The 11,564-nt window shown below is 37.2% G+C and overlaps 1 protein-coding gene across 1 annotated transcript in view; it reads right to left on the reverse strand.

Moving 5' to 3' along the window:
* Window positions 1-2,770: 2,770 nt before the first annotated feature.
* LOC112958095 (sodium channel protein type 5 subunit alpha-like) overlaps window positions 2,771-11,564 on the reverse strand; it is a 30,765-nt gene continuing 21,971 nt past the window's right edge. The window contains exons 19-27 of the mRNA XM_026051902.1: window positions 11,232-11,386; window positions 10,425-10,598; window positions 9,853-9,960; window positions 8,400-8,678; window positions 7,850-7,903; window positions 6,702-6,843; window positions 5,975-6,075; window positions 5,286-5,556; window positions 2,771-3,969 (exon numbers count right to left, since the gene is read on the reverse strand). Coding sequence (XP_025907687.1) covers window positions 2,771-3,969; window positions 5,286-5,556; window positions 5,975-6,075; window positions 6,702-6,843; window positions 7,850-7,903; window positions 8,400-8,678; window positions 9,853-9,960; window positions 10,425-10,598; window positions 11,232-11,386 — 2,483 coding nt within the window. The remainder of the gene's footprint in view (window positions 3,970-5,285; window positions 5,557-5,974; window positions 6,076-6,701; window positions 6,844-7,849; window positions 7,904-8,399; window positions 8,679-9,852; window positions 9,961-10,424; window positions 10,599-11,231; window positions 11,387-11,564) is intronic.

The raw sequence follows: 11,564 nt of genomic DNA on the forward strand, positions 1-11,564 counted from the left end.
TGTTGGAGGGATCCAAAAATTATGAGGATTCAGAGAAGACCCACAAGGAACAGGAAAACATGCCAAAACCTTTACTCAGAGAAGTTTCTGCAAAGGGCAAATGCATCTTATGAATTACTTGTATTTCCTTGTACTGATAATGGATTCATTAGGGCACCATCCTGCTTCCTCTGCTAGTACAGCTCTGACTCAGCTTCTGAACAGCCTTCCCAGAAAGCTGGATGTCAGTGAGGCTTGTGTGGCGCTAACTGTAAATAAACCTACTCATATACAAGGCAAGAATACTCTTCCTAGCACAGGAAACTGGCAAAGATGAGTTTTGCTGCCTTTGGGTATGCATGTGTTCGCATATTTCATCTCCTGAGAGGATGTGGTGTCAGAACTACTCTGTGTATGCCCAAATCAGTGAGAAAGGTGAGTGTGACTCATTATTGTTTCTTGACAGACTCTGCACATCATGGGAGTAGACATCTGGCAAGTTAGACTGGAAAACACAGTCTTGTTTGTGCGATGTAGTCCACTCCTAAATTTTGGTGGGCCCCAAATTGGATGACTGTTTAACAAAAAGAAATATTTTAGCCAAGTAAAAACATTTCTTTACAGTTTTATTAATTATTTTTAGTTTTTAATATGAAGGAATAGGTCTACCACCATTCCAGAGCCACTAAAATATAGATTTCACTGATATAAAACAGATGGTTCACTATGCGTCAGTCTTAAAATATGAAGGAGTACTAGTCAAAACTAATCAGAGATGCTACAATGTCAGGAGTAGCTAGGAGAAGCTAACAGAATACCACAGAGAAAATAAAAATTAGAAGGTATTATAAATATTATTTATTTATAGTCTGTGTTCAGACAGCCTCAACTGAAAAAAAGAGTCCCATTATCAAAGTGCAATTTAACATTCAGAATAAAAGATTATTTTTGTCCAAGGAACTCACAATCTGAAGAAGTGAAAAAGGCAGAAGAGGAAGGTGGCAACGATGAACAGAGAACTACGGCTTTAGAGTGGTGATTTGCCTTGCAAGTTGCACACGGAGCATACAGCAGATTCATACCCAGAGCTGAGCCCCCAGTCAGTCATTAAATCTACTTTTCTTTCCGTCTGAAATCAGTGCAGGGAGAACTGATTGACAGAACTTGCCAAACTTAACAATGACTGCAAGATTACAGACTGGGAGTTACGAAAGCAAAGCATCTCACATTGACTTGCGCATAACATGTTTGATACTCAAACAGGCGATTAAAATGTCAAGACAAATTTATGACTATGCATGCCTAGCACATGAAATGAGGGATCACACATCAGACGCCAGGCAGCAAAATGCATAGTTAAAAGTATCTCGAAAGTGTGTACACAGAAGGCATGAGACAGACTACAATGTGGTCATGCGTCTTTCTGAGAAGCATCCTAAGTTAGCAAGGTCCTAAAGAAGGTTAAAAACGTATGGTGAAGATTATAAGAGAACAGGTGTGCACCTGTTTTCAAGAGAAAGGAATTTATGATTACATCTATAGTCTCATGTTAACTCCAAGCTCAAATGCTTCAACCCAAATCCTAGCCATCCACACTGTCACTACCTCAATTAGTTCCAGCCCTTCACTAAAGCAAACGAGCCTTTCCATTGAAGAAGTGCCAGCAAGAGGGGGGATGACTCACCCTGAGTGCTTCACCTACAACCAAAGGGGCCCAAAGGCCAAGAGAACCTTTGTCATAGGTTCAGGGTTCCCCACAAGGCCATGGCTGACACACACCACCATGACCAAGGGCAGTATTGATGGGACCCATGTGGAGCTTCCTCATTTCTGATATCTAGTGAAGTGGCTGAAGTCCTGTTGCTGACTTCCCCTCAGTGAGCCTGTCTATTTGTCTCTGTCCCCCATTATCCATTAGCAGGAAGCTTGATCATCTAATTTAGCCATTCTGTAGAGTTTAAGGAAAGCATCTAACAAACACAAAATTTTGTAGGGATTGGCTGGTAGGAAGACAAGAAGCAAAGTTGCCTTAGTTTCATTGCTGGACAAAAAATATCCTCACTGATAAAATATAAAACAAGTTTTTACTCAGTCCAATACAAATTCTGGAATATTGTGTTGCATTTATTATTTCATTATGCAATAACACAAGTACAATAGCATACATAACATAACTTATTCTGTAGGTTCATCATATTGGAGGAGGTCCAGTATGGCGTGGCATACCTTTTTATCATGCAGTGGCTATTTTTGTGATATATCCAACCCAAGACGTAAACAATCATTTGTGTAACAGTTTTTTTTTAAAAAAATAGGGTATTAATTAAGGATAAACTCAGGGTAAATACTAGCTCTTCTCCTTTTCTCTATTTATGGTAAAATTGACATTCTTTTCCCTATTCTATCGGAGCTCTGTTGTAGCTTGAGCTTCTCCCTAGCTCTTAAACTGGGGTAATGGGTGTAATCTCAGCAGGCATGTCTGTCTCTGCTGTGCATACACAGCAATACTCAGGTACTGGAGGAGCTGCTTTTGTTGATAAAAAGAAAAAGAAAAAAAAAAACAGGCACCAAAACCTTTCGCAGCTTTTGTTTCTGCATTTATAAATATTGAACTAAGCTGAATATGGCAGAGTCCAAACTTAGCAACTGCCACAGTCAAGTAATTACATTCAACCATGTTTAACTGAAGTTGGTCACCAAATTTTCTTTCATATTTAATGCGGAAACTGCTTCAGTTATATCAGCTTTTGTGGACATTTAAAATATTCTTGACAACTTTTTCACTGATACACTATTTAATACCTGAAGATTGTTGATTATCTGCAAATTCTTCATTCTCAACCATGAGATTGCCACTACTGGCTCTTGTGACACTGTCATATGATGGAGGAGAAGATGCTGAGGACAAAGTTTCAGACTTGTCTAGGCTCCTACCATAGTTCTCATCCATCATAGATGCAATAAGTCCTTCTTTTTCTGGAGCATCCTCTCCAAGAATATCACCACTGGAAGTTCTGTGATGGTACAAGTAAGAAGCCTGCTTTATGGAGCGTTGAAGCAAATGACTCCGGTACGCACGTTGGATGACAGTGGCACAAACTTCTTCTTGTTTGTGTCTAAGTGTAGTGGAAATTGGCTCGTAGGATACTTTGGAAGGATTGGCAGCCATGAACTTCTCCTCCATCTGTACTTTCAGAGCATCCATTTCCCCAGAGTCTCCCAACACTCGTTTAGTAAAAGCAAACAAAATATCCAAGCAATGGATCCTGTCCCCGCTGACCATGGGCAGGTCCATTGATATGAGTTCAACTTTGTTTGGCTTTGGTACACGTAAAGGTTCAGCCAGAGCATCTGCAAAGTCTGAAAGTGCAGAGAAAGTTATGAACTGACTTGCTTCAGGATCAAACTTCTCCCAGACTTCATAAAAGATGTCGAAGTCATCCTCGCCTAGAGGCTCTGCGCTTTCCTCAGTGGCAGCATTGAAGTTCTCTAAAATAACAGCTATGTACATGTTTACAACAATGAGAAATGATATAATGATGTAACTAACAAAATAAATAATGCCTATAGCAGGTTTACCACATTCACCTACTACACCACTTATGTTTGGATCACAATGCGGAGGTCCAGTGTTTAAAATGGGACTGAGCAGTCCGTCCCAGCCAGCTGACGTCGTGATTTGGAAGAGGCAGAGCATGCTGTTAGCAAAGGTTTGGAAGTTGAACATATCATCAATGCCATCTTCCATCTTCACATAGGCAAAGTTAGCCATGCCAAAAATGGCATAAATGAACATGACAAGAAAAAGCAAGAGGCCGATGTTGAACAGAGCAGGTAGGGACATCATCAAGGCAAAAAGGAGAGTTCGAATTCCTTTGGCAGCTCGAATGAGCCTTAGTATTCGTCCAATTCGGGCCAAGCGAATGACTCTGAAGAGCGTAGGTGGCAAGAAATGTTCAAATGCTTTACCAATGCCAGAAAGCAATAAGGCTAAAAAGGAGATGGTAATAATTGGTTAGAAGATGACATTTCTGTTAGTAGTGGAATTAAATGATAATATCCGTACAGCTGAAAAATACCTTGTTGTAATACCCTAGCATAACAGCATTTAATAGAATTTGCAGTTTTCAACAGAGCTGGAAGACAAGCTGCAGAGGTCAACAATTATGGCCTGCGTTCTTCAGCCACCAGAAGCTAGTCTCTTTTGCACTAAGGATGGCAAACACTTTTCCATGCACGGTATTTATGCACAGTATTTAAATATGCATAGGAGCCAGTGTCTGTGGGTAATGGTTACATGGATGCTTTAGCAAGGTATACACTTCAGCAAGTTATGCACTTGTATTCTAATTTGTAGCCTCAAACACTGACACTACAGAGCTAACACACAAAATAAAAATGATGTCATGGCCATCATTAAGATAAGCATGAAGAGACAAACACAAAAATGAATACCATTCTACAACAGCTTTCAGGTCATTCAGGAGCATAGCTATACATGGATGCTATTGTTGCCCAAAAAGCAACTCATATTAAAGAAAATAAAAAATTTTCTTCCAGAAAATGTCCTTTGCTATGTTCGCAATACTAGCACTAGGATTATTTACACTGACAGAAGAGCACACTGACAGAAGAGATTATTTACACTGACAGAAGAGATTTCAGCTCTTCACCTCATTCTTCCCTCATTCTTCCATTGAGATCCCTTGAAATAAAAGTTAATGCTTTTTTTTCCTTTTTTTTTTCTTCTTTTTTTTAGGGGATGTGGAGCCTAGATTTAATTAGCTATGCCTGAGATACAGGAAAGTGAATCCTGCTATAGTCTCTTCATTCTCATTCTGAACTCTATAGTCTGTATATATTTCATTTTTTTATTACAAGCACAGATGACAAAGAGAAACAATTTTTATCTGATTGAAGACTTATTGGTTAAGAATCATGGCACTAAATCTGTAACAGCTGAAATTATCACATAAAGTGGTATTGGTACCATGGATCATTAAATCTGCCTTTCAGATGGGGAAAAAACAAGCTAAATAACTGTTACAAAAGATTTATATAACACAATATTCTCTTTAAATATTGTTTTTATTGAAAAAAAAGAACTTTTAAAAATCTTATTTTATGCTATTTTTATGAAATGGTAGCTATTTACCCTCTGATATTCTTTCTTTCTTATCTTCTTTCTAAACTATATAACTGCACTTTTCAACATTATGCTTCCTTTGCAACATTTTTTCACAGCTGATTTTTTTTCTGATTAGAATTATAGTTAGTAAATAATTTGCCAGTTCAGTTTTACTTACCAATAAGTGACATGATCACAACAACTAAATCAAATATGTTCCAAGCATTTGAGAAATAGTATTGCCTCAGAGCCACCAATTTCAATACACATTCTGCAGTAAAGATGGCAACAAAAAGTATATTGATTTTATTAAGAACGTAAGACTTTGTTTCACTTTGGTCATCCGTTTCCACCATCATGGTGACCATATTGAGACAAATGAGAATCATGATGATGACATCGAAGGCTTGACGTGTTACAATGTCAAAAAGGAACCCTTGGTATTTGTTCTGTAGGAAGAAAATATATCTAGCATTAGCTATAAAAGAAATGGACATTCATCTTTATATACTTACTAACACCTTTTTTTTTTTTTATGTTTCAGAGCCATTTAGTTGTGAAAAGGGCAGAGATATTTAAGAAAGTAGAATATAAAAAAGACACTGGACTCCCTTCTTATCCTGACGTTTAATCAGCTCCAAGGTGAATATATAATCCAATAATGTTTATGCACAAAATTAATATTTAACTGGTAAAACTTTTCAATGCATTTTTTAAAATATGGAATAGACATTAAGGGCACAATTTTAATACCAATGTAAAGATACTATCAATAATTAATGTACAATATATTTATGTAGGCACTTTTCAGTGAATTAAGCTAATTTTGTAATGCATTTTTCATTGGAGGAATTAAGACAGTCTTACCAGTGGCCTTGGGATAGGCTTTTGAGGTTTCTTGGATCCGAGTTTTTTCATTGCATTGTAATATTTTTTCTGTTCTTCTGTCATAAAAATATCTTCCCCACCTAAGTATATAAAGATTATTGTTGATTAAAAAAAACAGCAGTATTGTAGCTAAGAAGACTAAAATACTGAAAGTTAATATTTCTTTATTTTTCATGTCTTGTTGGGTATGCCAGGATACCTGACATTTTCATAATCTGCAATAAACCGCAAAGAAATATAGTAGCATAAACCCTATATCTGAGAGAACAGAAACTCTGCAGTGAAACTTGGAAAGCTCAGAAAGCCTCAAAGCAACAGAGTAATGAAAACCTGGATTAGAATAACCCCGTTCCTGGTTTCCCACATCCTGCTCTTGATAAATATACAAAATACTTATCACAGCATCTGTCTCCAACCCCTTCTAAGTAAATAGTGCCCCCACAGTGCTCAGCACCAAGGGTAGCGGCAACGTTTTAATGCACTTTGGAACTCCACGGTCTTTAAAACTTTGGGAAAGAGTCGTGTGTTCATGTTATAGGCGAAAAGAAATGAAGAATATCACATGCAATGTTACTTCTGCTAACTTTATTATAAAATCTATTGTAAATGAAAAATAGATGTTTGAGATGTCATGTTTAGCAAAAATTCTGTAAACTAATGACAGTATGCTAGATATAGTCAATGCTTGGAAACACCACCAGTATACTTATCTTTTTCTTTTGTTGGTTGAAGTTGTCGATAATAACACCAACAAAGAGATTCAGGGTAAAGAAAGATCCGAAGATGATGAAATTCACGAAGTAGAGATACATGAATAGGTTATGTTCCATTTTGGGCTGTTCATTTTTCTGCAAAAATGAAAAGCAAAGTGAAAAATAATCAACAGCAACATGGCCTCAATTAAGAATAGTATTTTTGCAGATGATCTTACCAAATGATCCCAGTAGAAACTAAGACTTACAGCCCTATTAAAAAGGCTGACAGAAGTAGGTATCGTTCATAATGATCAGTAAAGCTTAACACAAATTTTGATACGTTTTCCTAGAGGAAGAGGCATGAAATTGTGGAAGGAAGTAATATTTGCAGAACAAAATTTATTCTTCCACTAATGGATAATGAAGTTTACCTTTATTTTCCACTTTTTTTTTTTTTCTACTCCAAACAACTGATTCTTTTAAATCTTTTCTTTTTAGAAACCTGACTTAAGATACTGCCAGTTTTAGTTGGTCCCACTAAAGTAACATCAGAAACAGTTATTGAATTAGACATTCTCGACATATTTCTCCATAAGAGTAAACCAAATTTCAAATTCTTCCAAGGAAGCTGTAAAGTGCTCAGCACTTGAAAAATCAAGCAAATTATTGAAAACTCTAATCTTATATATTATTTTTTCTTCTCATCATAAAGGCAGTCAGGGATAAAAATAAAGCCAAAAGAACAAATTTAAACTTCTCTGCTGGCTGACAGTGATCCATTTAGCAGTCATTGGAGTTTAGAGAGGCATTCATCTGATCAATATAGGTATCTGGGATGAGCTGATCTAGATCCTTCGGGCATATTGACTAGATCTCCATTAACCATAAGAGATGTATGGATGCTGAGCTGCTACAGGGACCTTTACACCATAGATAAATTAATTTAGGCTCCTGGGCCTGGAGTCAAATCCCACTCACCAGCAGAGCAGGTTAGCATGGTGATGTTGCGGGTCATTCCTATATGAAATGTTTGCATCAGATGACAGAAATAATTACTGGAAAATTTCAGCACAGACATATGGAAGATATTAATAATATGTAAAAATCACAAAAGCAGGACAGAAAACGGAAGAGCTGCAGTTTAGAAGTAGTGACTAACCTCTCGTGAGTCTACTGCTGCGTACATAATTTCCATCCAGCCTTTAAATGTTGCCTAGAGAGAGGAACATCATGGAAACGGTGTTGAACTTTTGGGTAAAAGTCTTCATACCATCTGCAATATCTAAGTAAAACTGATTGGGGAAACGGGCTGTGGTGTGGGCACATGCACATTGCACTGAATCCTGACTTGGGAGAAACTTGTCCATGCTCTGCATGGGACATCCTCTGCCTTCAGGGCAGGAAAGCTTGTGAGGGAAGGACAGCACATGTTATACAAGGTTCTTGCCAGACCAGTCCTTCACTGCATGGGCTCCTGAAGGCCTTGCAACCTCACAGCTGAGCAAATCTGAACAAAGAGGGCTCAGTTTATCTGCACTGAGAATATCCCACATTTTTCCATGTGCTCTAACAAAATTACTATTTGAACAGTCAGGTATGAGGGAAAAGGAGGCTCTATGAGACCACTCTTTCCCATCAGCTACAGGGGTGAATTAGGGTTTGGCTAGATGCAAGTTCCATCCTGGCTACTGTGGGCAGATGACACTTACCACCTGAAGAAGAGCCAGGTAACCAGAGCCAACATTATCAAAATTCACTTTGACATTGACCCAGTATATTTTTCCTGTATTATTGTAAGTTTTACAGTCTGTTATGTCATTAATAGAACTATTTAATTCTGAATCTTCGTCTGTCAAGTTGACACATTTTCCAAACTTTCCAGCAAACAGATTCACTCCCATGATGCTAAAGATGAGCCAGAAGATGAGACAGACAAGTAGGACATTCATGATGGAAGGTATAGCTCCCACAAGAGCATTGACCACCACCTTTGATGAAATGAAAAAGAAGAAATAGTTACTTAAAGAAAGATGGGCTCCATTTGACCCAGTGTGTGCAGGGAGGTTGGACTAGATGATTTATAAGGGTAATCTTAAGGTTTCCTTCCAATCTTAAGGATTCTATGATTCTATGATTAGGCAAAATCATGACTGGCAATGAAATGCCAATGAAAATACCAATGAAATGCCAAATGAAAAGGAATAAAAAATTTCATCTTCACTGAGATGACCAAGGATGACTTAAATTGTCTGATAACAGTTCATTTCAGCAAACAGATAATTGAGCCCATCTTTCTTTAAGTAACTATTTCTTCTTTTTCATAAAAAGGTATTAATTTCTGCCCTCACAGGGACAACATTGCAAGCAGAGAAAGTTCATTTTCACTTCCAAACAATATCCAAACATAATACCTTTCATCATCAGTGTTTTTGTATTCCCATGTAAATGTCCAGCAGTGACATTATAGATTATGTATTTTCACCCTAACATACCCATTATACTCCATAGACTTAGAAGTTAATTTTGCCCAAACTCTGTTGTGAATATTATTACTGTTTCACATTACAGTGCACAGATGTATTTTGCACAGGACTAGTTAAGAGAATTTCTCTGCTTTTATGTGATGGTGGGTTTGTAATTAAAGTCATATCTAAGTTCCGCATTTTCTTTCAAAGGAAAAGATAGCAAATAATCTACAGAGACATACTTGTGCTTTTTTTGTAAGAAATAATAATAATTTGGATGAAGTGCCACTTAATAGTCTACTGCTCTTGTAAATCAATCCAATAAAAAACTCACTTTTTTTCTGAATTAGCTTTCTAACAGACCTAAAAATGAAAATTGTGTTCATGGTTCTTCTTTTGTTTTTGGTCAAATCAGTAAGACAAGAAGACAAGAATGATTGAATGACATTAGAGCAGAGTTCTCCTGGGTCTAGAACTAATTTTAGCAATGGCCAGGTCCAAGCACATAAAAAAAAAATCTATAAGAAGCACATAGTTTCAGAGTAGCCCAACAAATGGCCCTTTATCAAAAAAAAAAAGTCTTGTAGACTTTGAACTTTGTTTGGTGTAGGCCTGCCAGCCTCGTAAAGAGACATCAGAGTTAAATGATGCTGTTACGTGGTTATTACTATAGGCTTTGATTCATGATCTCTCTTACCCTCATCCCTTCAAATCGTGCCAATGCTCTCAAGGGTCTCAGAGCTCGGAGAGTCCTCAGAGATTTCATATACTCAAGTGAACTCCCTATGATATTTATTAAAGAGATCTAAACAGAGACACAAAAGAAAGTATTAGCAAAATTCAGGTATCTTGTTCTTTTATTGAGGTTCAAAATAATCATCACTATCAGCACCACCTTATTGATGAAAGTGGAAAAGAGCAGCCTGTAAACTCGAGTGCATATTTTCTGCATCTCAGAATTTAAGGATGAAGTTTGCTCACCATTGAAACCAGTGATTAAATACTCTATGCAAGGGTGCTAGTTTTTGCTCAACATAATTTCTCCAAACTTGGATTGGATGTAGATATTTAGATAATTGTGAAAAAGGCTTCAGCGTCCAGAGTGTGATGTCCCCCACATCAGCATTAACAAAAGATAAGAATTCAATGCTTCCTGGAAGAGAGTTACTCGTTCAAGCTGTCTTAAATTCACATCTTAAAAAGAATCAGCTGCTCTGTTGCTATATCTTGGATTAGGACCTTCCTGCACACGCTGAGGGCAGAACTTACATGTACAATAAGGAAGTCCAGCCAGCACCAGGCGTTGGTGAAGTACTTCTTGAAGCCATAAGCCACCCATTTCAGGAGCATCTCCAGAACAAAGATGAAAGTGAATATTTTGTCAAGAAATGCCAACATAATTTTGATACGTGTTCTCTTGCTTAAATGGATATCTTCAAATGCCTGAAATTATAATATATAGATAAAACAGCAAAAGTAAGATGAGCTTCATATAATGAATTTAGAATCACTGGGTCTCCTTTTAGTCAATATGTGATTGATTCAGATCTGAGTATCTCCTACATTTTCTCCTAAATTTTCCTAAGAAATTTAACTCTTTCTGTCCTTTCTCTGTATCATGGAGTTCTGTGTGGACACACACACTTGCACATTCCTAGCAGGAAAGAATATTTTTAAAAATCTTGTTCAAAAAGCTCATGCTCTCAAGGGAATTGGAAGATTAAGTAAGAGTCATTTATTTGTTTGTATGACATTATATATATTTTATGTGTACAATACGTGTATTTCACGTATCTGCCAGAGAAAGTCATTAAAAGCTAATATGCAGTAAGAATAGATATAGCTTCTGAGCTTTTGTATTTTTGGATTTACTCAGGTTCAATCATAATTTGCAATAACAAAAGCAACAAATTTGTGATAATTACAGTAGTGAATGACTGCTGTGCAAAGGCTCTTTCATTTTCCTCCTGATGACTTTGAAGACTTATCTTGTCTCCTTTGCTGGAAACATTTTGCTGCATGCAAATCAAACTAAAAATGCCTCCAAATATATATACAAAATTGTGTTACACTAACCAACGTTCCACTGCTCAGAAGAATCATGAATATGATAAAGGATTCAAACCACGAGTGTTCAACAATTCGGAAGCAAGTTTTTCTCAGGTTCCACCATGTTTGTCCTCCCAAGTTCATGGCTTTACCTGCATAGCAGCGAAAGTGTCGAACACAACCTGAGGGAGGGACACATGCAGCAATGTAAGTAGAAATGAAGGGCTACTAGGAAAATTCTGGGTGAATGGAAATTCCTTGGGCACCTTAAATGGATGTTTTTGTTGGTTTCTTTTCACCTGTTTTGCCATGAGAAAAGGGAAGGGAAGGGAAGGGAAGGGAAGGGAAGGGAAGGGAAGG

This window comes from Nothoprocta perdicaria, unplaced genomic scaffold, assembly GCF_003342845.1.
Source record: "Nothoprocta perdicaria isolate Ctin4 unplaced genomic scaffold, notPer1 scaffold_80, whole genome shotgun sequence".
NCBI classification, from domain to species: Eukaryota; Metazoa; Chordata; class Aves; order Tinamiformes; family Tinamidae; genus Nothoprocta; species Nothoprocta perdicaria.